Source organism: Lepidochelys olivacea (assembly GCF_965140295.1).
Source record: "Lepidochelys olivacea isolate rLepOli2 genome assembly, chromosome: 6".
NCBI classification, from domain to species: domain Eukaryota; kingdom Metazoa; phylum Chordata; order Testudines; family Cheloniidae; genus Lepidochelys; species Lepidochelys olivacea.
In genome coordinates, this window is record NC_140416.1 from 73,789,609 (window position 1) to 73,816,340 (window position 26,732).

The 26,732-nt window shown below is 39.4% G+C and overlaps 1 protein-coding gene across 9 annotated transcripts in view; it reads right to left on the minus strand.

Moving 5' to 3' along the window:
• Positions 1–16,935, minus strand: part of CDIN1 (CDAN1 interacting nuclease 1) — a 255,758-nt gene extending 238,823 nt beyond the window's left edge. For 5 of the 9 annotated variants that reach the window (XM_084631995.1, XM_084631996.1, XM_084631990.1 and 2 more), the window contains exon 1: positions 16,649–16,933. In XM_084631995.1, coding sequence (XP_084488121.1) covers positions 16,649–16,749 — 101 coding nt within the window. In that variant the 5' untranslated portion in view covers positions 16,750–16,933. Of the gene's footprint in view, positions 1–16,648 lie in introns of all 9 variants that reach the window. The other 4 variants (XM_084631993.1, XM_084631988.1, XM_084631991.1 and 1 more) reach the window with 3 other exon arrangements.
• Positions 16,936–26,732: the final 9,797 nt, after the last annotated feature.

Consider the following 26,732-nt stretch of genomic DNA (forward strand, 5'->3'; position numbering starts at 1 on the left):
AAATATTTAAAGAAAACCATGTTTACAGCTGAAAATTTAGGATTACAAAGCTAACCATATATTAAATTTAATTAATACCTCCTCACAAACTGCTAGAGCAGTGTGATATTTTGCTACTTTATTTTTATGTTACCCCTTTACAGTGTGTTACCTTACAGATGTAGGAAGAGCATACACCTTAGAAAGTTTGCTTCCACCTCCACAAGCAGGGATAAGAAACTGAATCCCACAACACTTCCTTCCCACTAAAAATGTGGCAGATAATATGAAGTTGTGCAGGAGGTTGGACTAGATGATCATAATGGTCCCTTCTGACCTTAATACCTATTAATCTATGAAGAATAAGAGGTCGTAAAATCCAAACTGTTCCTTAGACCTGCATTATATATTTTTAAAATGTCACTTTCACACAAGCTACACACCTAGCAGTAAGAATTTACAGAGAACATCCGAGAAAGTGATTCATGACATGATACAACTCTCCCCTGCAGTTTTTATTTCATTTTATTTCCAACCCCCAATCTAAAAAACCCTAAGATGTATACACTTCTTAAAGCACTCCTGAGTACCCTTTGCACCCCTCTCTTTAAAGTAAAGGAATACTTGTGGCACCTTAGAGACTAACCAATTTATTTGAGCATGAGCTCTTGTGAGCTACAGCTCACTTCATCGGATGCATGCCGTGGAAACTGCAGCAGACTTTATTTATACACAGAGAATATGAAACAATACCTCCTCCCACCCCACTGTCCTGCTGGTAATAGCTTATCTAAAGTGATCATCAGGTGGGCCATTTCCAGTACAAATCCAGGTTTTCTCACCCTCCACCCCCCCACACAAATTCACTCTCCTGCTGGTGATAGCCCATCCAAAGTGACAACTCTTTACACAATGTGCATGATAATAAAGTTGGGCCATTTCCTGCACAAATCCAGGTTCTCTCACCCCCTCACCCCCCTCCCAAAAACCACACACACAAACTCACTATCCTGCTGGTAATAGCTCATCCAAAGTGACCATTCTCCCTACAATGTGCATAATTAAGGTGGGCCATTTCCAGCACAAATCCAGGTTCTCTCACATCCCCCCCACCCCCATACACACACACAAACTCACTCTCCTGCTGGTAATAGCTCATCCAAACTGACCACTCTCCAAGTTTAAATCCAAGTTAAACCAGAACATCTGGGGGGGGGGGGTAGGAAAAACAAGAGGAAATAGGCTACCTTGCATAATGACTTAGCCACTCCCAGTCTCTATTTAAGCCTAAATTAATAGTATCCAATTTGCAAATGAATTCCAATTCAGCAGTTTCTCGCTGGAGTCTGGATTTGAAGTTTTTTTGTTTTAAGATAGCGACCTTCATGTCTGTGATTGCGTGACCAGAGAGATTGAAACCTCTCTTTAAAATGACATGATCACAGTACTTTCCCCCTATGTAAGGGTGCAAAAGAATAAGAATTCTATTGGAAACCTAATCCATGGACTAGATGAAAGAAGAAAAGGAGTACTTGTGGCACCTTAGAGACTAACCAATTTATTAGAGCATAAGCAGATATGCATCTGAGGAAGTGAGCTGTAGCTCACGAAAGCTTATGCTCTAATAAATTGGTTAGTCTCTAAGGTGCCACAAGTACTCCTTTTCTTTTTGCGAATACAGACTAACACGGCTGTTACTCTGAAACCTGTCATAGATGAAAGAAGTTACCCTGAATGCAAGTATTTTCTAACTTCACGTGGAGGCCAGCCATGCTACCTGTCTGAACTGCCAGAATTCCACTAACCCAAGAATAGGTGACTGAGTGGGTAAGCTGACTGACTACAACCCAGAAGGCTGTGGGGTTTGAGTCTTGCATGATAGAACACTGAAAGGAAATCTCAATTTCATCCAGATGCAAAATGCCCTATGGTCTATCAGGCTAGGGCACTCAAAGGTGAACAGATGTGATGCTGGCCACATTGCTCTCTTGTGCACTGTTGGCTATGAAACGGTCTGCCTTAATTGCTTCAGTCTGATGAGCCACTGGCTTGGGGGAATTTTGAACTTTGAAGAAGCAAGAGGCAAAGGCAGTGTTGAAAGAAAGAGGGGGCGGAGACAGGGACAAGGGAAACCTAACATCCAAAATTACTGTTAAACATGGGATTAGCTCAATTTGCAATACTCAAGTCACATGATTGTTCAAATTTTATAATTTGATAGTGGAATTGTCAAAATACAGTCAAAAGTCTATGCATGGGTTGTTTTGTTTTAAGTGCGTACACAGAGGCTACGATTTTCAAATGGAGCCTAAAGAAGGTGGGCACTCAAACTTAACTGAAAATCTGTGGGACCTGGACACCTAACTTCTATATACTCCTTTGCAAAAATCACAAGATGGTTTTAAAACTTAGCCATTTTACACTTATAAAGGTGACCCACAGAGAAATAAAAGTGATTGCGGCCTTAGTTGCTTTATGATGTATAAAAGACCTGAAAAGTTGTTATTTTTTCGGTTTGTTCTTTACATTAGAAATATCAGGTCTTAATATGCTACAAGACTCTTCGGAAAACTGCAGAATTAGAGAGACCATGACATCACAAAAGGCAGGAGACTGGAAAATGAGAATTCAGAGAAGGGATTTTTGGTCAGACTATTTGAATTTCTCTGTGTTACTGATAACTAAGTTAACTCATTTCTCCTGTTAAACACTTACGGGAAAGTACTCTGTGAAATTCAATACCTCTGCTTCTTAAATTGAGACTTTCAATCCAGTTCTCCAGTAAAAACAGGGATGTCAAAAATGGTGTTTTGTTTTTAAGCAGCAATTTGAAAATTGCAGGAATGAAAAGGGACATTTAAAAATCTGTTAACTGTAGTGGAAATAAACATGAAACTCAATTTTTCTTGGTACCAAAGTACTTTGTTAATGTACCAGTTTTCACTAAACCAATCACAAAAAAATCTTTATGTTAAAGTTGACTGTTTATATGTAATCTGTTACCTGGAAAAAAACAGAAGGAGGACTCTCTAGCCACCTAATCACCATATCAATGACACATGCCACAACAGAGAAGCACTAGTTTATTTGATTGATCATGGTAGATAAACTCCAAATAACAGAGAAATTAACAAATGCTTGACATTTGCTCAACATCCATTATTCTGACACTGCTTTCAGAATTTCAAAGCCTGGGAGTATGCTTAATCAACATTCATATTCCCTAATGAGCTACAGGCACCATATTGCGCCCCGCCTTAGTACTGATGAAAACTGCATATTGGCCATTTCCAAAATGTTCTGGGACTCCACATAGGGCCCCTTCTCTCTCTTGTTCCTGTTCTGCAGTTTTCTTTTAAACACTTCCAAGACAAAAGCATCTGCCAGTTTTTTCTCTCTGGGGATGTATGCAAAATGAACTTAACAGTTTTAAGGCAGGAGAAACCCTCACATCTAAATTCATTCATAGGACAGAAAAGGGCCTAAGAGGCCTCTCCAGGGACAAAACCCTGCTGAAACGTTCCCCGACAACAGTGGGAGCTTTATAAAATCTAAGTCCAGACAATTTCCAATTCAAATGCCCAGCATAGCATGACCTTTGTCAGATCTATGAGTCCTAGATGCACCCACTATTTTTTTATTCTAACCAGCACAGACATTAGACAGGGCACTACAGCTAAGCAGGAGGTTCAATATTTGCATGCTCTTCTATTGTGAAAATGTAACAGTGACAGCACTGTGTCGAATTCTTTTCCCTCTAGAACTTTAACTCCATAGGAGAGGCATAGCTGACAGATGACTCTCCCAACATCTGTGTTATGTACACTGCACAGCTGAGGAACCTTGGATCACTGTCATACCATCTTGGAGATGACCTACAACTTTCTTATATCTACCCATTATCTGAAAAAAAATATACCATTTGAAAATACACTACGATTTTAACAAAAAGTAAATATGGCAAGAAAGATTAACATAATTTATAATCATTAAGCTGTTCACATAGCAGCTCAACATGTTGTATAAACATCATATACAAAATAATTTATCAGAACTGACATGGTGCACATCATATTGTATTATTTAATAAGCCTACTAAAATTTCATGGATCAAGCTCCACTTCTGAAAGCACTAGAAAGCCCTAGAAAAATATTTGTTCATGATTTATTTTGATTACCTTTTACAGCTACATGACAAAGTGGAACTCACAAAATTACAAGGTTAAAGTTTACACAGTTATTGCTTCATATACTAAAACATAACAAATGGTTTCCATGTCTGTGTAGTGTTTTACTTGCATTTAGTAGTCAGCAGCACACTATGCTAAGCACTTAGTTTTCTACTGAATATTTTAATGATTTTAAATAGTGCTTACAATAAACATCCTGACCCAAGGTAAAAATGTTAGTGAGACTTTGTATATGGATTATTTTTGGTAAGGAAAGACAGACAAGCAATGAATTCTATAAATTAAACCGAATCTATTGTTATCAATATGTAGTAAATATTGAGAGGAAAAACAAATAAAAAAATCTAACCAACTATGAAGAGGAAGAATTTTCAGATGTCACTAGAGGAGTTCAGAGTGATTCCAGGTTCCTAGTGTAAATTTTAAACATATAGTTTGATCTTCTGTCTTAGCAGGAAGGTCAGAAATTGTATGCAATGGATGGCCAACAGGACTCCTGCCTATGAAAAGGATAAACCCAGAGGACACACTGGACTACTAGAAAAATTATTTAAACTAAACAGAGATCTTTTCTATAAAAGCCTATCATTCTCTCATAGATTGCCGATGACAAAGAAATTCAACAGAGATACGTGAAAAACAGTGCCACCGCCTCCCTCTACCCCTCCATTTTTGGGGAATTAAATTTAATGATTAAGAGGTTGCATTTCTAATCTGAAAACAGAATAATGTATAAACATATTTCTCATGTAAGTATCAGTTTATTTGTCAGACTGAAAACACAAACTATCCAGGTACTCCAACCACTAGAGTGTCTGCCAAGTATTTAAAAATACAAATCCCTTTCTTCTTAGCCTATAGGAGAAATAGCTTTGATTAGTTTACAGGTTTTCATTTCTTTATATCATCTGTGTTTTTCATTTAGCTCTTAAAATATCCAGAGTTCTAGGACCATAGAATCATAGAAATGTAAGGCTGGAAGGTGCCTCAAGAAATCATCAAGTCCATACCCTGAGCAGGATGAAGTAAACGTAAACCATCCCAGACATGCATTTGTCCAACCTGTTTTTAAAAGCTTCTAATGATGGAGACTTTACAATCTCCCTTGGAAGCCTATTCCAGAGATTCACTACTCTTACCATGAGAAAGTTTTTCCTAATACCTATTTTAAACCTCCCTTGCTACAGATTAAGCCCATTACTTCTTGTCCTACCTTCAGTGGAGATGGAGAACAATTGATATCTGTCCTCTTTGGAACAGCGCTTAACATATTGGAAGACTTATCAGGTCCCCCCTCATTCTTTTTAAACATGAGTTTCTTTTAACATTTCTAAACCTATTTTATCATTTTTGTTGCTCTCCTCTGGACTCCCTCCAATTTCTCCACATCCTTCCTAAATTTACTGCCCAGAGCTGGACACAATACTTCAGCTGAGGCCTCACCAGTGCTGAGTAAAGGACGACAATTACCTCCTATGTCTTACATACAACCCTCCTGTTAATACACCCCAGAATCATATTAGCCTTTTTTGCAGCTTGTCTTTTGCAGGAGTTCCATAGTCTAGGTCAGGGGTGGGCAAACTTTTTGGCCTAAGGGCCACATCCGGGTTGCGAAATGGTATGGAGGGCTGTGTAGGGAAGACTGTGCTTCCCCAAACAGCCTGGCCACCGCCCTCTATCCGTCCCCTCCCACTTCCTGCCCCCTGACTGCTCCCCCCAGAACCCCCGACCCATCCAAGCCCCCTGCTCCTTGTCCCAACTGCCCCCTCCCGGGACCCCATCCCTTATCCAAACCCCCTGACCGCCCCCCCCCCAAACCTCCACCCCATCCAACTGCTCCCTGTCCCAACGGCCCCCCAGGACCTTCTGCTCCTTATCCAACCGCCCTCCCCACGCCCTCTTACCAGAGCGGCAGAACAGGCTTATGGGAAAGCCTGGGAGGTAGGCGGGCGCAAGCTGTGCTGCCCATGCGGCAGCACAACTGCAGAAGAGGGGGGGACAGCAGGGGAGGGGTCCAGGGCTAGCCTCCCCGGCCGGGAGCTCAAGGGCCAGTAAGGACGGGCCCATGGGCCACAGTTTGCCCACCTATGATCTAGGGACAGCTCCTGCAAAAGTTCTGTCTCCTGCATTCATGAGCCTCTCTTTATTGACTGACAGTTTCATTGTTCCAGTGGAACATAGTGCAGTAGGAAGCCATGGAAAGTGGGAGAGAGACAATTTCATAGACGATTCTGAATCTCAGAAGTTGACATGAACTTCCTTCCATGGGGAGCCAGTGCAAGGAGCAGATCACTAGTCTGATGTGTTCATGACCACCTATTCTAAGCAGATGAGCTGTAGCATCTCTACCAACTTTAGCTTTATCAGAATATGTAATTTCACTCCTATAAAGAGTCGCAATAATAAAACAAACGTGAAAAAACTCATTAGCGGGTTTGCATCTGATAGGATGGTGTGCAGTCTAGCCAGCACAGATAGAAGCAGGTGCTTTGTCTCACCATTGCTAGTTGGGCATCCTACTGCAATGATGAGTTCATGAAATAATATGAGTGAAAACGCTCATCACTATGACTGAAGGCATTATTTGCATGCTGCTGGCACTTTTGTTCATGTTGTCTCACCAGTTCTCCAAACAGTTTTATATGTGTTGTGAAACATGGGGAATTTGATTAAGCCAGTAGGATGCCGCAGGTGAAGGAATAAGTTGCCCCTATCACCACCTTGGACTGCCTGAGAAAGACCTGTGCCATTTCAGGGCATTTTTGTTCATTCCTGCTGTTTCTTGGAGGCAGGGCAGGAATGTCTGGTGACCAATGGTACCAAATGCTACTGAGACACCTGACAGAGGCTGGGTATGGATGTATTTTCCTTTTCTATGTATAAGAGGAGGTCATCCACCAGAGCCTAGTCCAAGAAAGTGGCATTGGTGATTGTTTATTGCTAGCTTCTAAATTTATCTTGCTTAGAAAAGGGAGACTGGATACTGGGTGGTAGCTCAAGAGATCTCCAGCATAAAGCAATGTTTTCTGTAGTACTGGTTGGACTACTAGATGGTACTTTAGGGTGGGTGGTAGATTCCCCTCATAAAAAGGTGGCCAGCTTTTAGAACAGGTCCCAGGTATTCTGTACTCTCTTCCCACTCAAGGAGAGGGGTCAAAGCAAAAAAATGAGAGAATGTCTTCACAGGACCAATAAGAGGTTGTAGTTGCTAAAAGCCAAAAATATGGCTTTTACCTTTTCACCTTTATATATAGGGTGAAATCTTGGCCCCACTCAAGTCAATGGTAGTTTTGCCATCATCTCTAAAGGGACCAAAATTTCATCTTCAGTGTGCAGGAGTTGATCAGATGTGCTAGTAACACTGACTCTAAGTAAGATATTGTTTCCTCAAACTTTCTTCTGGTGGATTGCCACTAAAATAATAAGGTAAAAGTGGAAATAGAGGAAAAAAAAAAGTTACTGTATTATAAATTCTCACTGAAATCCTTACCAACTATTCCTTAACATGAAATACAATTTAGCTTTCTAAGATTATTTTCAGGTTGCAGACTATTATGCTGCTTTCACTGAATAGGACACTTAGAAGGATAAACAATTACAAAAACGACTGTCACAAGAGCATACATTTTATTTTACTTAGTGATATGATAAGCTTAGGAGCATATATCAAGACCAAAATGGTCTTGGTCATTAATTTAAGCAATAAATCATAGGTCTTGCCAACCATGATGGCAAACAGATGCTAACAAGGAAATGTATTATTTAATATTGCCATGTGTTATAAAAATGTAAGTGTATTTAAGACGTCTTAAATTTTTATAATAATTGCATTTAATACATTACTGTTTTGACACATACAGGAATAAAATTTATAGATCCCAGTCTGTAGATGTTTCCTCTTCTGTGAATATGGAGTATATTCCAGAGAATTAAAAAAAAAAAAAAAAAAAAAAAAGCAAGCGGGAAAATAATATCTTATAGTTTTGTAGTGAACACTGTCAGCACTGAAATTCATTAGATGAACAAGACTACTACACGTGTACTTTACATAAATAGCAGTTTTTCCTCAAAATTCCCAGGAAACACAAATAGCAATGAGATTTTAAACATTTAAATTCTGAACCGTAGTAACCAAGTATTTTTCTAATCTACGGGATAGCAAAGAGCCCAGTGTTTGGTACAAGGTTAACATGGACTTAAAAAAAATATAAAAGGTCAATATTTTAAATGATCCATGATAAACCTTGCAATTTATGTAGGTAACTTGGCAAATTTTTATCCTACTACTCAACTTGCTTCTCCCTGCACATTAGTTTAATTCTTCCAGTGCTATGGTAAAATGTTCATCAACAAGATTCTTTGAAGAATCATTAAAAACAAAATCTCTTCCAATACTTCTCACATACACCCATCATCTTCCACAGAGCATTGCCCTTTGGTTCAAGTACTAAAATCTGAAAGCTCAGGGAAAGCTGTCCTGATGTTTAGTCAGGCCAGCCACACTAGAAACAGAACCATTGTGCACATCTCTCTCTCTCTTTCCACCTCTATATCGCTCCCTCCAGTACAGCAGGCCATGGTCTCCTAGCAGGTAGAGCAGATAAGACTATGTTGACTTTTTCAAACAATCATTTTTGTTTCACTGTAACATGACCTCTCAGTTAATGACTTATTTTGTTTGTATATCATTTTGTTTAACTTTCCTTTTCAATCAGCTCTCCCAGGTATCAACACAGTTCCCTTTCTTGCAATTGCTACAGTCAATGCTTTAAAACACTTGAGGAAGCAGTGATCAGTGTATGGAAACTAAATTCTCTTCATTAAATCTACTGAAGCAGATATTAAAAATGCATTTAATATACTGGCAATGGTTTGTGGGCATCACTGACTGTGACAGGCCAGTTACTGATGAGCTGCTGTCAGACAGCCTTCTCAGCAGGAATCTGTCTAAGACTGCTGAAGGACAGCAATATCTTCCCTTGTGTGTAAGCTCTATTCATCTCCCAAGTATTTACTAAATCACAGGCCTCTGCACACAAACCCTGCGTTTCAGCACATGCTAACAAATGATGGATGGCCTAGTCAATTCGTTATGTCCTGAAAGCGTGATTTCCTGCCATTCCAATCATCAAACCTCTAGAGCCTTCAGAGCTGATCAGTCCTGGAAAATATATTTTGCAGGCTCTATTAAAGGAGTAGAGGTTCCTTCCATTAGAGTCTCAAACTTTTTTTTCCTCCTGGCTGATTTAAAAAAAACAAAACAAGAAACACACACCACCACACAAAACCATCACTATTATCTGTGTAAAGTATTCAATGTTCGGGGTGTACATCATTAGCGTATTAGTAAGATAGGACTCTCCTAGAATATTAGCTAGTGGATTTAATTTGGCTAAATAAAATAAAAACAATTCTCATTTTTACAGTAAACACATATATACCATTTTATAGATATGGCCTCTTTATTATGTAACCTACAGAGCGTCTAAAACTTTTTCTTGTATAATGGCGCTCATTTGAACAAATACCTTCTAGAGGAATAGAGCACTCACAAGGACACATTCCCTTTGTATTATTCAATCCCTGTGAAATATATCAACACAACTCCTTTAATTGAATTTCTGCTAAAGGGAAAAGCCATTTAGGAATAAACTTCATGTGTTCCAAAGATAGGCTGGCTGTCAAAGGAATAAAGATTTTTTTTTTATTCAATAAGGTAATATCTGACACCTTCTTTTCTACATGCTATGAGAACATTGTATATTTAGCTTTGCTAGTCAAAGACATATCAGAGCAAAACACACTCTCTCATACCTTTTACTCAGACAAACAATTGAACAAGTTGGTCTACTGCAGCTAGAGTGTCAGCTGTGCTTAGATACATTTTGGTTCATGGTGGAGAACAGAGCTGAGCTAACAAAGTAAATAACCATCTGGTGATCCTAAAAACTAAGATTTCTATTCCTCTGCTTGCTAGGTATGATCCATCCAGACCCAGCACAAGCTTTTCCATATTGCCCTGCCATTCACCTCTACCTTGACCTGGAGATTAAGCTCACTTTTATTGCACACAGAGGTCATCTGTATTAGGTCAAAATTCAAAGTCCCTTGTCAGCTAAGGTTGATATATTCCAACCTTTCCTACTCTAATGCATCAAATTTTTCATGGTGAGGTCATATTCAGTAGACAGTGTATTCAGCAATTTATTGTGCCATTCTAATATAGCTTAGACTATGATTGTCCACAAAGCTATCATATGAATAGAATATTTTTCACTCTGAGGTACCAAATCTCTTCTTCCTGTAAAACTCTTAACCTGAACTTGTTTTCAGACATCAGAAGAATGATACCATAAGTAATTGTCCCTGAAGTACAATCAGAATTACCATTTTTACCATTATGGTCCTTCGCTACACGAAATATGACTATAACAATAGCCCAAAATCCATGAGTCAATTAAAAAAAATCACATATGGTCAGTGTTAAATCTTCCATGCCATCCCTACTCAACAGCCACAATAATCTGGCCTTTAAATCTACAGACATCTGTTTGTCTTTCAGAGGACACCAAAGTTGCTACACGATGAAATATCGCAAAGGACAAAAGTGCTACAACAGTCATATTACTATACTACTAAATATGATTACTACAACATATATATAACTTTACAAAGCATTACATTAAAGTATGTTGTGACCACCAAAAAGAGCCTAATTAGTCTATTCCTTTAACAAGTTTATTCTTTCCTCCGTATTTAAGATAAGTGCACCTATTTTGAAGTATAGCACATTTCTAGGGAATTTATTTCCAGATATGCTTCAACAAGATACTGTTGTCTTTATACTTCACCACTAAATCCCACCAATTTCAATGGGCTTTGAATAAAGGCATGAGCTGATTTTAACACATTTGTTATTGTACAAATTCCTCAGGACAAGAAAGACTCGCTCTTTACCTAGCCAATATGACTGCTACAATTCAGATGCTTCCCCACGTGACAGTTCCTGCTCCATAGCCGTCATAGTTGAACATTTCACTATTGTAACAAGCACTGCTCTTTGCAGAGATGAACTAGCAAAAGAAATAAGCTATAGATGTCACATCTCAGCTATAACAACCCTGCATACATCTCAGAATAGACAGAGAGAGGAAAATAAAATAAAAAGTCTTCAACCCAATGTTCTTACCCCCTCCAAGTATGGGCAAATCTACGCCACAAATGTAAAAGCAAAAAACAAACAAACCTTTAAGAGAAAAAATTCATACTTCACCCAAAAAATAAGCCTTCAAGCTTTCTTCTTCCTCATTAACTCTTCTAGAGTGAGGTAAGCACAACTTTCATTTTGGCTGTGTACTACTGCAGTCTCACATGGATTTTGGTCATTTCCATGAAACTTGTCTTGCATATGTAGTAAAAAGTTCAGGTTAAGTCTTGAAAAGAGACTTTGCATTTTAGCATTAAACACAAATTGTATGCACGCTTGTGCAGGGTTACTTATATACAATAGCTATTGGGAAGCCATATCCCACCTTGCTGAATAAGTTTCACTTAGAGTCACATTCTCAGTCATACATATATTCTACTTCATGGCTAAAATGTAGATTAAAACACCCTCCCAGATTCAAGTCAGCATTCAGCCTTTTAACAAAAGGCTTCTTTATAACAAAAGTTACAATTTCCACATTGCAACTTACTCAAGTAATTGGGGACTTATATTCTAATTCACTTCCTATAAAGTTATTTTGACTGTAATAGAGTTCATTGTAATTGGTTGTTACGACATACAAGATTTCAGTAAGTTTATCCAGAATTTTTCAAGCCTCCAACTGACTAAGACCTCATCCCATATTCTCAGGCCATCTACGTGCTTAGCTAAATGTAGCTTGAAGTGCAAGTTAAATTTTAAATTATATTAGCTTTTGCTCCAAATACTATTGGCAAAGCAAAACAGTAGTCAGGCTTCAGAGTAGCAGCCATGTTAATCTGTATTCACAAAAAGAAAAGGAGTACTTGTGGCACCTTAGAGACTAACAAATTGTCACCCATAAATGATGGTATTGAGTTTGAAGGCTCACAGATAGAAAAAAATTAAAACCTCTCAAGGAAACTACTATTTGTGTAGGCTGCTGGAGATGGTATATATTCCAAATAAATTGGTGCACTACTGCAAAGAGTTGCCACTTTTAAAGATAGAATTGAAACATATAATGACTGCTTAGGTTTACATATCTACCTGAGGGCCGAATCCTGCTTTTTCCTCACGAGTGAGTAGTCCCATTGAAATCAATGACATCATTTGTGTAAACAAGGCATGAAAAATTCACTCACTAAGAGCCACCAGGAAAATGTCCCCAGCAAGTGGTAAGGAGGAGCAGAGAAGGAGAGGGTTTTAGCTATGAATTTTTCCTGTCATTTAAAATTTCATATTTTAATAACAATGCTTATAAGTCCTTACAAATGCCAAGACTGCCTTCCAAGTGCAAGCACAAACTGTTATGCTGCTGTTTTCTTAAATCTGAAAACAAACAGCCCACTACCTCTACAACTTATCAAGCTTTCCCAATCTCCCCCCAACCCCCTCACTTTCACTTTCTGCTACTATTCAGAAACCCATGGGTAGCGGTGAAACTGACAAGAATCATGTCAATTTTACTCTGCTGTTGCTTAGAACTTTCCCAGGCAGCAAATGACCCAGGGACTGATGCTACTCATGAGAAAGACAACACTCCTCATTTCTTCCTTTACAAAATAAAAGGAGGCTGGGAGAGGTAAAACAACAGGAACCCTCACCCTCCCATCGCAAAACAGCGAGAAAGCTCTGGGTGGTAGTGATGATGCTGGAAAAAGAGGAGGAGAGTGTACTAACTTGATTTATATATATTTTAATGAGATGACAAATGTGGTTGATAGAGGTAATAGCGCTGATGTATACCTATGCATATGACTTGGCACCGCTTGACATTTTAATTAAGAAACTAGAGGACCACAAAAATCAACATGGCATACATTAACTGGATTAAAAAGTAGCTATCAGGGTCTCAACATTTAATTGTAAACAGGGAATCATCATTGAGCATGTGTGTTTCTAGTGGAATCTCACAGGGAATGTTTCTTAGACATATTCTATTTACCATTTTTATCAATAATCTGAAAGAAAAGATAAAATAATCACTGATAAAATTTGCAGATGACAAAAAGATTGGGGGAACTGGTAAATAATGAAGAGGGTAGATCACTAATACAGAGAAATCTGGATTATTAAGTAATCTGGGCACATACAACAATATGCATTTCAGTATAGACAAATGTCTATCCTGGAAAGCAGAGACTGAAAAAGATTTGGGATCATGGTGGATAATCAGATGAATATGAGCTCCCAGAGCAAATGCTGCCTAAAAACTAATGTGATCTTTGAATACAAAAAGAAGATACTGTCGAGTAGGAGAAGGGAGGTTATATTATCTCTGTGTTTGGCACTGGTGTGTCCACTACTGGAATACTGTACCCATTTCTGGTGTCCACAATTCAAGAAGGATATTGAAAAATTGGAGAGGATTCAAAGAAGAGTCACAAGAATCATCTATGGATCCATGCCTTATAGTAAAAGTTCCAAGGAGCTCAATTTATTTTTCTTAATCAAGAAAAGGTTAAGGGGTGATTTTTTTTATTGGCGATTACCTTCGCTTGTTGGATTTTTGAATTAAGGACATAGTCTATGGAACGGCAGCACTGCACCCTCCACTCTAACAAAATGGAGTGTAATTGGCAATTTAAACATAAAAGTTAACTGCATCGTTTTACTAGAAGTAGTACTACTTGTAGTAATCATTGTCTTTTACAGATAGAAAAGACTTATCAGTTCATAGAATATCAGGATTGGAAGGGACCTCAGAAGGTCATCTAGTCCAACCCCCTGCTCAAAGCAGGACCAATCCCTCAATTTTTGCCCCAGATCCCTAAATGCCCCCCTTAAGGATTGAACTCACAACCGTGGGTTTAGCAGGCCAACACTCAAACCACTGAGCTATCCCTCTCCCCCCATGCTGTAGTTCTGTAGTATGCAACTCATGACACCCCCATTGCACATATATAGATTTGTAGGATCAAAGTACCTGGTAAATGATATGTGGGGAGGTGAACAGAAAGTTCCTGAATGTGTTTGAAAGTCTGTGTGATGTTAAATCAACATGTTAAACCAGTGCAATTTTGTGTATGAACATTCATAACAGATTAGACAGTCCACAATCCAAATTGCATCAGTTTACCTAAAGGTGTGATGTTAAACTGATTTAATTAAATTGGTGCAAGTTGTGTGCACAGACCAGGTCTGGGATGATCCAGGGTTTTGTAAATAGATGAAAGGGAAAGCTTGTTGAAGGTTGAGGGCTGGTGTACACTGAAACTTTACATCAGCATAGCTACTTCTTTCAGAGGTGTGAAATATCCACACCCCTGAGAGACATAGCTATGCCAGCCTAACCTCCAGTGTAGACAGTACTAAGTCAATGGAAGAATTCTTCCATCAGCCTAGCTACTTCCTCTCGGGGATGTGGATTCACTACAGTGACAGGAGAATCCCTCCCATTGCTGTAATCTGTGTCCACAGTAAAGTGCTACAGTGGTGCAGCTACAGCTGTGCCGCTGTAGCGTTTTAAGTGTAGACATTCCCTCATTCTACAGCTAACTCTACAAGGGGTATGTCAGCACTAGAATGCTATAGCGGCACAGCTGTAGTGGCGCTGCTGTAGTGCAGACACAACAGCAACAGAATTTTTTCATCAATTTAGCCATGTCTATACCAGGGGCTTAATTTGACTTAATTACATCACACAGGGCATGACATTTTTCACAACCCCTGAGTGACATACTTAAGCCAAGCTAACGTTTTAATGTAGACCAGACCTAGTGGGCTAAGTGGACTCCAATATCTACAAAAGCCTGCAGCTACTTCGGGGGTCTCAAATGCTGAAAAACTATTTTCATTTATTTTTAAATATTAAATTTGGGAGGGAGGTGGGATCTTGCTTTGTAACTGAAATGGAAGCCAGATATTTGAAAGTCCTCTCATGGAATTTTCAGTTGAATGATTTTCCCAACTTCCAGCTTGGTGATTAATAAATCCCAGTAGACAGCTGTCATCGTCACAAAAAAATGCAACCCAATGTGCATTTTTACTTGCTACCTCAGCAGAGGTTAATGAGAGAATGAGAAGGGAGGCTGAACTACCCTCTTACTCATAGAGGTAGTCCATCCAGCTCAGTGTTGAAGCATATTGGTAGAGAGGTTCAGAGAAGTTGGCGTTGCACAATTTATTTTCTGCAGAGAAATACATTTAGGCCAGGGAAAGATCATTACTTTGGAGTAATTCACCAACACTAAGGCTTGGTCTACACTAGGAACTTATGTCAGTATAACTACATTGCTCAGGTGTGTCTAAAATCCCCATCCCATAGTGACGTAGTTATACTGACCTATTCCCCAGTTTAGATAGTGCGGTGTCAATGGGAGGACTTCTCCTGTCCATATAGCTGCCACCTCTCAGGGAGATGGAGTACCCTCGCCGACAGGAGAAGCTCTCCACAACAGGTACCATCTTCACAAAAACAGCAAATTGTAAACCACCCCCCCCAAACAAACGTTATGCCTACATAAAGCACTGAGAATATAGTCCTAAATATCCAGAAAGCATAAGTAAATCCCACATGGCTGTCACTATCACCTCATATCATCAACCCCCTTCCCAAAAGCCTGAGAAAGGAGATGAGCTTTGCAGCCTCCTGAATGTTAACAAACATGACCTCTATCATAGCTAACAGAAAGTAAATGCAAGAAATGAGGCCCAACTCGTATCATCCATGCTCTTCAGTTTTATCCAAGTAGGTATTTACCTGACTGTGTTGGTGATCTTAACTGCAGCAATATCAGAAGGTGAGATTGGTTAATGCTCATCTAAGCAGGTGATCCTTGACTGGGCCTTCAACCAACCCAACAGTGGCATGATGTGTAGAGAAAAGTTACAGCAGGGTCTGCTGGCCATTCCTGTCCCTGTACTAGAAGGGAAGGGAAATAGCATCCCAAGTAGGATTCTGCCTCAATTCCCCCTAAGTCAGGGATCAAGGCAATGATGGCTCACTCAGGCAATTGGATCCATCTGGAGTTTGGGGGTTCACATAGGGTAACAGAGGCCTCTTATTTGGGGGGCATCCTTTATTTTGTTCCCCCATCAGCTCACACAAGGCAGACATTACCCCCTAGATGACTGTATGCTGCACGATGGGGTGTGTGTGTGTGTGATTTTGAACCATGTAGAATTTTGTACCACGCAGAAAACCACCATGCAGGGCTGCCCTTAGAAACAAGATCTAGCTCCTATAATCCACGCATGGAGATTGCAGGCCACCCCATAAGCCCAGAGGAGTGGGGGCTGCACTGGCACAGGGTGGCAGTCCAGGGCTGTGGAGTGGAGACAGACTTACCTAGGGAATCTCTCCTTCAGCTTCCTCAGGCTCTGTCTGGTGGGCTGCACGTGCCCCAGGAACTGGGCTATTTCATCATACTGGGCTTTACTCAGCTTCATGCCTCGCACTCAGGAACCTCCCAGTCATACAACGCAGGGCTGCAGCAGCAGCCAGAAGGGAGGAGGGGGGCGCGCCCGCTCTAATCCTAGGGGATGGGGAGAGAGGAGAATGGCGCTGCAGCCGCAGCAAGGCTCTGACACCCCGCGCGAGCGCCCAGCGTTGAAAAAGCCCAGCGCCCATGCGCGGCAGTTACCGGCTCCTGCCGCCCCGCCCTTGAGGAATAAGGAGGTGGGGGGAGAACGAGCGGCGGCGGCGGTTGGGAGGAGTTAACGCTTGAGGGCGGGGCTGCGCCACGCCGCAGGCTCTTCCGCGCGGTGGGCAGGCTCTGGCTATGCCTGAGCAGGTAGTCGGTTGCTGCGGCCATCTGGCTACTCTAGTCCCACGGTGCGCCTCCTTTCCGGCCGCTGGTGCAAAGGGAGTGGAGAGCTGTGCCTGCCCCCCCGCCGCCCCAGCTAAGTGGAGCGGTTACTCTGTGGTTGCTGCCCTTACTGGTTGCATACCGTAGTGCTGTTCTTTGCCCCTGCCATGGGAGGTGGAAGTGCAGCCTCCGGAAGGACCAGTTTGGGGAGGGCCAGGGGGGAAAAGCATCCCTTGAGAGGGATAAAAAAAAAATGGGGGTACTTGTCCCGTGACTCGCTTCCTTCCCTGCCCTGCATCTTTGCACGGACCAGGAAGTGGCTCACAGTGCCAAGAGTGTGAGTAAAGGCCTCATACAAGCTGTGTAGCCATTGAGGGATACAGGGGGGCAAGGTTTGGGAAGGACAAGAGTTGGCACCCTGTGTGAGTATGCCCAGAGATCTATGGATCCTAAAACTGTTACTGGGAGGTCAGGCCTCCTGACCCACTCTGTTACCTTTGATCCCCCTCTCCCTTAGTCCTTTCGCCTTTTCTGCCTTCAATAAGACACTGATGTGCCACTCCAGTCCCTTGCTTCAACTTTTGTAGTATTTTTAAACTAAATTACTTTTCACCATTGTCACTGTTTGTTTATTTGGTTCTGTCAGTTTCAACAGAATAAATATACTGGTCAATGTCATGTTTGTTTCTAGCTAGCATCTTCCTCTCATACAGTGTACTTTTGGAATTGCAAACTCAGTACAGTAAGGTTAGTGTACCTAGCAATAATTTAACCTCTAAATAAACATTAAAATAGGATTTTATAAAACATAATTTTAAGAAAAGTATTCCTATTATGGATTTTATTTTAGTGCTGTGTATTTAAAAATTGTCTAGAAATACCTGGATGATAGGAGCTCCTTTTTAATAAATAATTGTATGTTGTTACCCCCTTCTTGATCCCTCTTAGACAGTTTACAGGCTCTTATAGGTTGTTTTGGTGAGGAGGAGAAAAGATGATGGAGTCAGGGATTTCTTTGATGCACTCTTGTTTATTTACAAAGCCTTGGTTCCGTGAACACAGTAGAAACCAAATATAAGATAGCTTCTTTGCTTACAGTTCCAGTCCTCTTTAAAAAGCCAGCACTTTATCAAAAGCTCTCTCTCAGCTTTTTCTTCGGGCGAGTCATGCTCCATAGCTTTCTGGGGCTACTTTACGCCTTCTCTGTTTCTGTGGTGTTTCTGCCCCTTCTCTCTCACATACACCCCTGCTATCAATCCCTTGTCCCTGCCTTTACATTCTGTCCACATAATTCAGATTCCTGAATGGCTTTACATATGGCCAGTGTTTTAGGTGGTGGCTCGTATTGTTTCAGATATTGCTAAACAAAGGGGCATTTAATTGTTCCCTCATGTAGCCTGAATGGAAGGCATCCATTATGCCCACCAGCTTCACCAACACCCAGAATAACAATATAAACTTGAGGCCTTAACTGCAAAAAATTATACATGTACTTCATGTTACATATGCTAAGCCAATGGGACTACTTGCATTTTGTAAAGTTAAGTACATCTATAAAGTCGCAGTGCCAATATCATGTTTTTAGATATAGTGAGTCAATCCACAAATATCTTTGAAACTGACTTAGAAATCATGAGAGATTAAAAAAATAATATTTGAGATCTTTGTGTTTGCCTCCTGGTTTTGAGCCTTTAAACATTGGTGTAGTTTGACTTCTATATTGGGGGTGGAGGAGCAGCTCAAGTCAGGCCAACAGGGCTGCACACGGGGGCAGCAAATTCTGCACCTGCCCAAGCCTTGCAGTTTGCCGGGGAATACCCCCACTCCCAAACTATGCTCATGCCTTTATGGATCACATTTTCAAGTTTTTTGCTACCATGAGAGCTAGAAATTTGCTTATAAGAGAAAAGAAAGCTGATATTCTCACAGGGGTTGTAAGAGATGGGGCTTTAAGAAAAACACCAAAGATTTCAAAACTTGTGATAAATTTTCGCTTTTAGGCAACAACAGGATATGTGCTGAAATGTTTGAAGGAAAGGAAGTAATTAACACTCCAGTCCCACAGTTAACTGTGGGCAGGGTACTCTGGTGCGTCTGCACAGAGTCCCCTTAACTTCAGTGGGGCTGTGTTTGCACCCAAAAGTCTTCCCGTGGCCTAAGTAAACAAAAACATATTTTTAAGTTTCAGTGAAAACAGTGATTCGTTTTTACCTCAAAATTCCCATGCAGAAATTGCAACCAATCTGGTACATTTCACATAGTGGTTGAGAAACAAAAAGTGAAACTGGCTAGAAATAAACATGAAATAAATCAGTCTATTTTTCACAGTCTTTGCTGAGAGAAGGAACAAACAGCATTATTGGTGGAAAGTCAACTATTTTTTAAAAAACAAGTTTAATGATCTAAAGTAAGAAAGAGAGCAAACAGTTTGTATTTACACATTTACATACACATTTTAACTTAACAGTAGATCTTTAACTTTTCTTTTTCCATAGAAGTGGAGAACTTGGCCCCATACTAGCAAGATTCTATTTGTCCACTGATTACTTTTGGAACAGAAAAAGTAAGTTAAATTTGTAAATGAAAAAATAATAATATAGTATCCACTTCTTCAAGTTGTTCCGTACAGGCAGTCCTCGTGAAAGAACCCGTGCAGAAGTTCTTGAAACCAATGAGGCTCTACCCATGTGAGGCAAAATGCAGGATTGATGATTTACTTCCAATTTTTAAAATATGAATTAGGCCCTGATGCTACAAAGGCTAGTTACGTGTGTAACTTACTGATGCAAGTAACCTCATTGAGTTCAATGGGATTAGCCATGTGAGTCAACTTCTATGCAGACATATGTCCTTGTAGGATGAAAACCTAAATATAATAAAAATAATAAAATAGCGTTATGATTAAAGGCAGCCGTGCCAGCGATTTGTTTGCATTTGTAATGACATATTGTCTGTTCAATTCTATTTTTAAAATGTGGACTGAGGATTCCAATCAAAAATACACTGATTTTTGTTACAATGTGGCTTTTTTAAAAAAGGCTTGTTTTGATGTTTTTTAAAACATTGGTCAGTACCAGGACACCAGCATATACCCCAATCTCCATAAAGTGTGAGCTGTCCAGGACACTTCAATACAGAGATGTCACAGATACATTTGATAGAAATTGAGAAAGATCCCTATTTTAAAGGTGGCTTGTGTCTGAGATCAGCATCTGTGTCTGAAGGTTAGAGTTTAAGTACTGTGCTTGTTTACCTGAAGAAACCCAAAGAAATGAGAGAAAAATAAGGTGAAATGTCTAAAAGAGAGCATAATTTAAATAATTTCTCTGCAAACGTTACTAACTATTCTACAAAAATATTACAAAGAAAATTCAGTAGTTCTATTCAAAATTATTGTTTTAAAAATTTGGAGGCTAATTTCAGTTAAGACATGAAGCAGGGATTTTGATCCTTTTTTATGACCAACACAGTCTTAATTATGGATTTGCTACTGAGGCCTCCATAAAATGTGTTCGCATATATGTATTTGTATATGTATGTATTTATGTCTATATAGCATCTCTAAGAGCTTAGAACAAAAGGAAGTATGTATATCTATATATAATCCTTAAGTAGGTGGCTTTTGCCATGTTTATTTTATAAAATCCAGGGTATGGTTTCTAGATTTAAAAAATGAAATTTGTGGTGGGCAAAACTTAGAATAAACATTGATCTTACTGTTCCTGGAAACTTAGTAAGAGTAATGAAGGAAACACATTTGAATACAGACGGATTGATCACAAGTTCCCAGCTGGAGTTTGTTTCTTACTGAACTAAATACCACTTTGTGGTCATTTTCCCCCCTACATTCTCTTAGTAGCAACAGAAATTGTAGCACTGAAAAGAATGGGAATCATACACGCATTCTCTTTCTCTCTTTTTGTCTCTTGTGCCTCCACTATAAGTATACATCCCCTTCCTCAGAGACCAAATACACAAAAATGATACAAGATCTTTCCTTAAAGCAGAAATAATCATATTAAATATAAAAAGATTTTATTTTCTTTAGCTCTGAAAAGTAATATCTTCTTTCTTTAATATTACAACATGCTGGGGAAAACCCTTTTCAGTATGATATCCATTTTAAGCCCCATGAGGGTGTAATTTTCCTAGGCTCCAGAAAGGCTCATTTTCCCCTTTCTTGCCAAAGATTAGAATTACCTGTACCACTTCTTCCGGAAATGGAAGTTTTATAATAATTACCTGCTCCTTCCTCACTGCTACTTCTTTATAAACAAATAAATTATGCTCTTAAAAAAAAAGTCTTGCTGTCTTCTTTGTAGGATAATTTCCATTGAAAGTGATTTTTAAATTGTAATGTTACGTTCTGTAACTTGTAGATTTATCTGTGTACATTTCCCAGGTTCAGTACTAAATGTTCTTGAATTTTTTTTAACAAATGTTACTTCATCTTACAAATCACAAAAATGGGATAGATTAGAACAGGGATGTTAGATTGCCAGTCCACAGACCAGACTGGGCTTATTATTTATTAGGTCCTCATAACATACTGTGATTCTGTGAAATTCCAGATTTTATTTAAAAATAATAATAAAAAAAACTTTCTGGCTCTTATGGTCATTAACAAAATCTAACAAACATCAACCAGTGTAGTATGGTCTCTGAGTGAAGCAACAGCTTTGAGAGATGTGAAATCCCCCCATTTATCTAAATGACATGTTAACTTTGAAGCCAGGGCCTGAATTGCTAAAAACATAAATGGGACAATTCTGCATGCAAAATGTACGTGTCCTTGCACACCCAATTTACATGGATAATTATTGCAATTACATGTGCAAATAGCCAAGGAAACAACAGCAGAAACAGAGGTAGTCCTTCCAGAAATAGTCCCCTGCATAATTTTTTCCCATTGAGTAATGCTAACTGCAACAGTAATTCTACCAACTAAAAGTTTAGTTACTAAATAAGAGCCTTAATCCTACCCTTGATCTCAGGACAAACTATCCATTGTTATCAGTGGGAGATCTGCAGTGGATTGAGTATAATGTATGGCCCTAACTTGTATCCCTGGGCCACAGACCATAATTAAAACTGCAGTTCATCACTTTCCACAAAAGGAATTTAACACCCCCTTTGTTTTGAATGGAAATGGGAATGGTATGTGGTATCTTTGGTAGACAACATACAGGACATATTAGAAACTAATTTTCAACTGTCTACTATGCTGAAGGCATAAGTGTATATATCCTTTCTGATGCATTTGATCCATACATCCATAGATCAAATCCTTTGAACTTCAAGAAGAGGATAAAGATTATGTTATTAATGAAACGGTCATAAAATCAGATACAACTGGCATAAATTCTACCATCCTTTCTTTTTATTTGTTTGGGTAGATGATAAAATAATATGTCACATATGCAGGTGGGTAAAGAAGAAAAGAGGCCCAGATTACACTGCGTTCATATGTGTCATAACAAACATACCAATATATGTTTCTTTATAATATGAAATATAACATGAACACAAGTTTCAGTGTAATATATTTGTCCCTGTCTTGAAAGTTGGGTTTAAAACCTCTTTTAAAAAATAGTCCATATTCCCTTTGTAGGGTAAAACTCACCTTCCTGAAAGGTCATATATAAACCAAAATTCTGTACTTGTAACGTTGACTCCAGCTAAGTACAAGTTTTTATCTGGGAAACTTTTTTTTAAATAGTCCTAATGTCATGGTTCTAAACAGATTTTTTTTTTAATGGGAGTAGGCTGAGGAAAGGGGATTTTTTTCCCTATTTGTGACTTCCTGCGTGTCTGGAGGAGCAGAATCCCTTTCACTCCTAAAGTACTGGTCTGGGGAGCCCATCATGAGAATGTTAGGTGGTGTGTAATAGAGGAAATCCCCTTCCTGAAGGATCTTAGGAAATGTGCAGGGCTGGAGTAATGAGAAAAGCAATGGGATCAGAAAGGAGCAGAACAGCAGATATGGGGGCATTTCACCTCTCCTCTCCTATGGATAGACTAGGAGTACTTGTGGCACCTTAGAGACTAACCAATTTATTTGAGCATAAGCTTTCATGAGCTACAGCTCACTTCATTGGATGTATACTGTGGAAAGTGTAGAAGATCTTTTATACACACAAAGCATGAAAAAATACCTCCCCCCACCCCACTCTCCTGCTGGCAATAGTTTATCTAAAGTGATCACTCTCCTTACAATGTGTATGATAATCAAGGTGGGCCATTTCCAGCTCAAATCCAGGGTTTAACAAGAACATCTGTGGATAGACTGAAATACACAGGAAAAGAGCCCCATTCCTGTAGAGCTCAGGAGATTCACATATCCTGGCAAACCCCTATTTATGTGCATCAGCTCCCAGGTGACCATTAGGGGGCCTGTTCTGACTCCTTCCTCAGATAGGCTTCAGGCACTCTTTGTCACCTGCCCAACTCCACCAGGTTGTGTGAACCCTCAATCCTTTCTTTTTCTGAGAGTATGGCCTTTCAAGTTGGATGATGCTCTTCGGAGCCCAAACAGCTTGTCTGATTAATTTTAATCAGAGGAAGGAAAAAAACTTTTTTTTTCGTTGACAAGCCTTCATCAGTCATTTGACCACCTAGTTTAAAGTCTTTGGAGCTGACAAGGCAATCTGATGTCACTATTTAATATCTAAATGGCTTTTAAAATTAAAGTTTAATCAAGTAAGTTTGTTCCTGAGCACTAGATCAGTTATAACTAATGTAACTAAGTTTTATCTGTCTCATTCTTTCTGGAGTTTTTGCTACAAAATGGTTTTAAAAGGTAGACATCTTTTCCAGTTCTGGTCAACACCTGTATTTTTAGGTTGTCATCATTCAACTACCCATTGTCCAATTTACTTCAAATTAGGTAGAAAAATTCTACCTTGATCAAAGCACAGATTATCAATTGAGTTACAGGGATCGGCAACCTTTCAGAAGTGGTGTGCTGAGTCTTCATTTATTCACTCTAATTTAAGGTTTTGCGTGCCATTTATACCTTTTAATATTTTTAGAAGGTCTCTTTCTAGAAGTCTATAATATATAACTAAACTATTGTTGTATGTAAAGTAAACAAGGTTTTTAAAATATTTCAGAAGCTTCATTTAAAATTAAATTAAAATGCAGAGCCCCCCGGACCGGTGGCCAGGACCCGGGAAGTATGAGTGCCACTAAAAATCAGCTCACCTGCTGCCTTTGGCACGCATGCCATAGGTTGCCTACCCTGAGTTAGATATTCCTTCCTTTACAGATTTTAAAGTGGGAGACAAAATGAGGCTTAAAATAGAAGTTCATTTGCAACTATCACAATAATGTGGCTACTAGTATTCCCTAATGCCCACAGCAAACATAGTTATCTCATCCTCTTTTTTCCACCCATCTGTTCATATATGTTGTTTCGAACTATTTCAGCTTTTGTTCCTGTTTAATTTAAAAAAAGGCTTCTTTTTTGGCCCATGTCTGAAATATATTTACTCTCATTAGACACTCCAGTACCATAGAAAAACTAGAGCATGCTTCCAGATAACTTAGTAATAACTATATCTGTTATGCCTTCACAGGATATAGTTATTACCTCATAAACAAGAAGCACCCTCAATTTATCATTTAATTTACATCCATATGTTCTAATGATCTTAGTGAAAGTAATTATATCGTGGAACATACCACAATGATATGTTCAATTTGTGGGTTTTTTTTTAAAAGGGGGGCAGGAGATAAAATAATTTAAAGAGGAAATCATAACAACTGAGCCATACATCACTGTTAAATATTGACTATTTTGCCAATTCTCACACTGATAGTTCACTGTACATTTCTATTATTTTTTTTCTTAAAAGTATTCTGATGATTGCTTGATATCACAACAATAAGAAGAACTTGCCAATGATGGAACAATTATATGTAGTAGAATGTCAACTCAGAGAGGCATTCATTGTTCTTTTTTCTTCTAAATGTTCAAGATAGTTATTCACACTAGCAGAAATTGTTGATGCAAATTAACATATCCATTATCATACACTATCAGGGTTGGAAGAGACCTCAGGAGGTCATCTAGTCTAACCCCCTGCTTAAAGCAGGGCCAATCCCCAATTTTGCCCTAGATCCCTACATGGCCCCCTCAAGGATTGAACTGACAACCCTGGGTTTAGCAGGCCAATGCTCAAACCACTGAGCTATACCTCCATCCTCAAGTGAGCTACACTCCTTAAATATATATTTTTTTGCTTTCAAAATAAATTATTTAAACATTATATATGCATTTATGCAACATATTTAAAACCTTACTTATGCATTTAGGGCCTGATCCAAAGCCCATTAAAATCAGAGGACAGTCTTTCAGTGACTTCAGTAAGCTTTGGATCAGACTCTTATTACAGATGTGCGTACCTGTATTTTACGTAACAAGTATACAACAGTATAAGAATTTTGAAAAAATTATTATTTAGAATCTGGTAAGATATGACTGATCACTGTTTTTCTACTGCCCTTAAGAGACAATTATTGGCTGTGGACTGCACTATGGCTGCTTTACATGTGCAAAGCAGCTCTGAATCTATTGGATATGGTCCCTGGAGGATTTCCCCTATGTAGTGTGTAGGGGCATCCTCAGCTGGAGCAGAGCTCCCATAGTGACAACCCTCTTGCAGCTGGAAGAGTCCAAGGCTTTCCTTGCTGCTGAAATGGCCTTGGGGATTGTTTGGTAGCTCGCACAGATTAGAGTGCCTGAAGGAAGATATGCCTGGCAGAGTGTCCCAAGGCATCTTTGTGCCTTCCTTTCCTCCTCTTCAGTAGCAGGTATGGATCAGGCCCTAAGACCGGGACATGAGCCATTTTGTCTGATTCCAGCAAGGCTACTAGCTCATGACAGATGTGGTGGGTTTTTTATTTTAGAATGTGTGTACTTGACAAGTAGGTATTGGACGGAGACTAGCATGTAAATATTTCAAAAACTGCTATTTCTGTTTTACTTTCTTGCCTAACACTTACCATTATAAGACCCTTATTATATATTTATATATATTTGCCAAATTTTAACTGTTCAGGCTGGAATTTTCCATTCCTAGTGTCTGCTTCAGGCTGAATTTTTTGGAAAACACAAATACAAATGTTTCTGCTATTTATGAGCACAAGGTTTGGGGGGAAACCATTGTTTTGCCCATATTAAAAAAAATGTTACAACCTTGTTTGTTGAGAAGTTCTAGCATATCCATGCTTTGGAGTATGGGCTTGAAATTTGGCATAAGGGTAGCTCTGGGATCAGTGTTGCCTTCTGCTGCTCCCATGAAAATGCACACTGACATGAAAAAATTATAAACTACTGAAAATCTTCATTTGTATTTGCTCAGTAGAAGTTAGAGGTTGGCAACAAAATTATCTGAACATCCTGTCTGTAATCAACATGCTTCACTTCCATAATGCTCTGTGCCAACCACACTGAGCATGTTCCACCCACCCACCCACTCACCTTGGGATCATTGAGCATGCTCTAGTCTGGGGCCGAGCAAACCTTTTCATGCAATTGCTCTTTCCTGCTCCAGAGGGCCACTGTGGCACCAGAACTGGAAAAGGGAGACTGTTTCTCCTGTACGGGAAATGCTCTCCCTA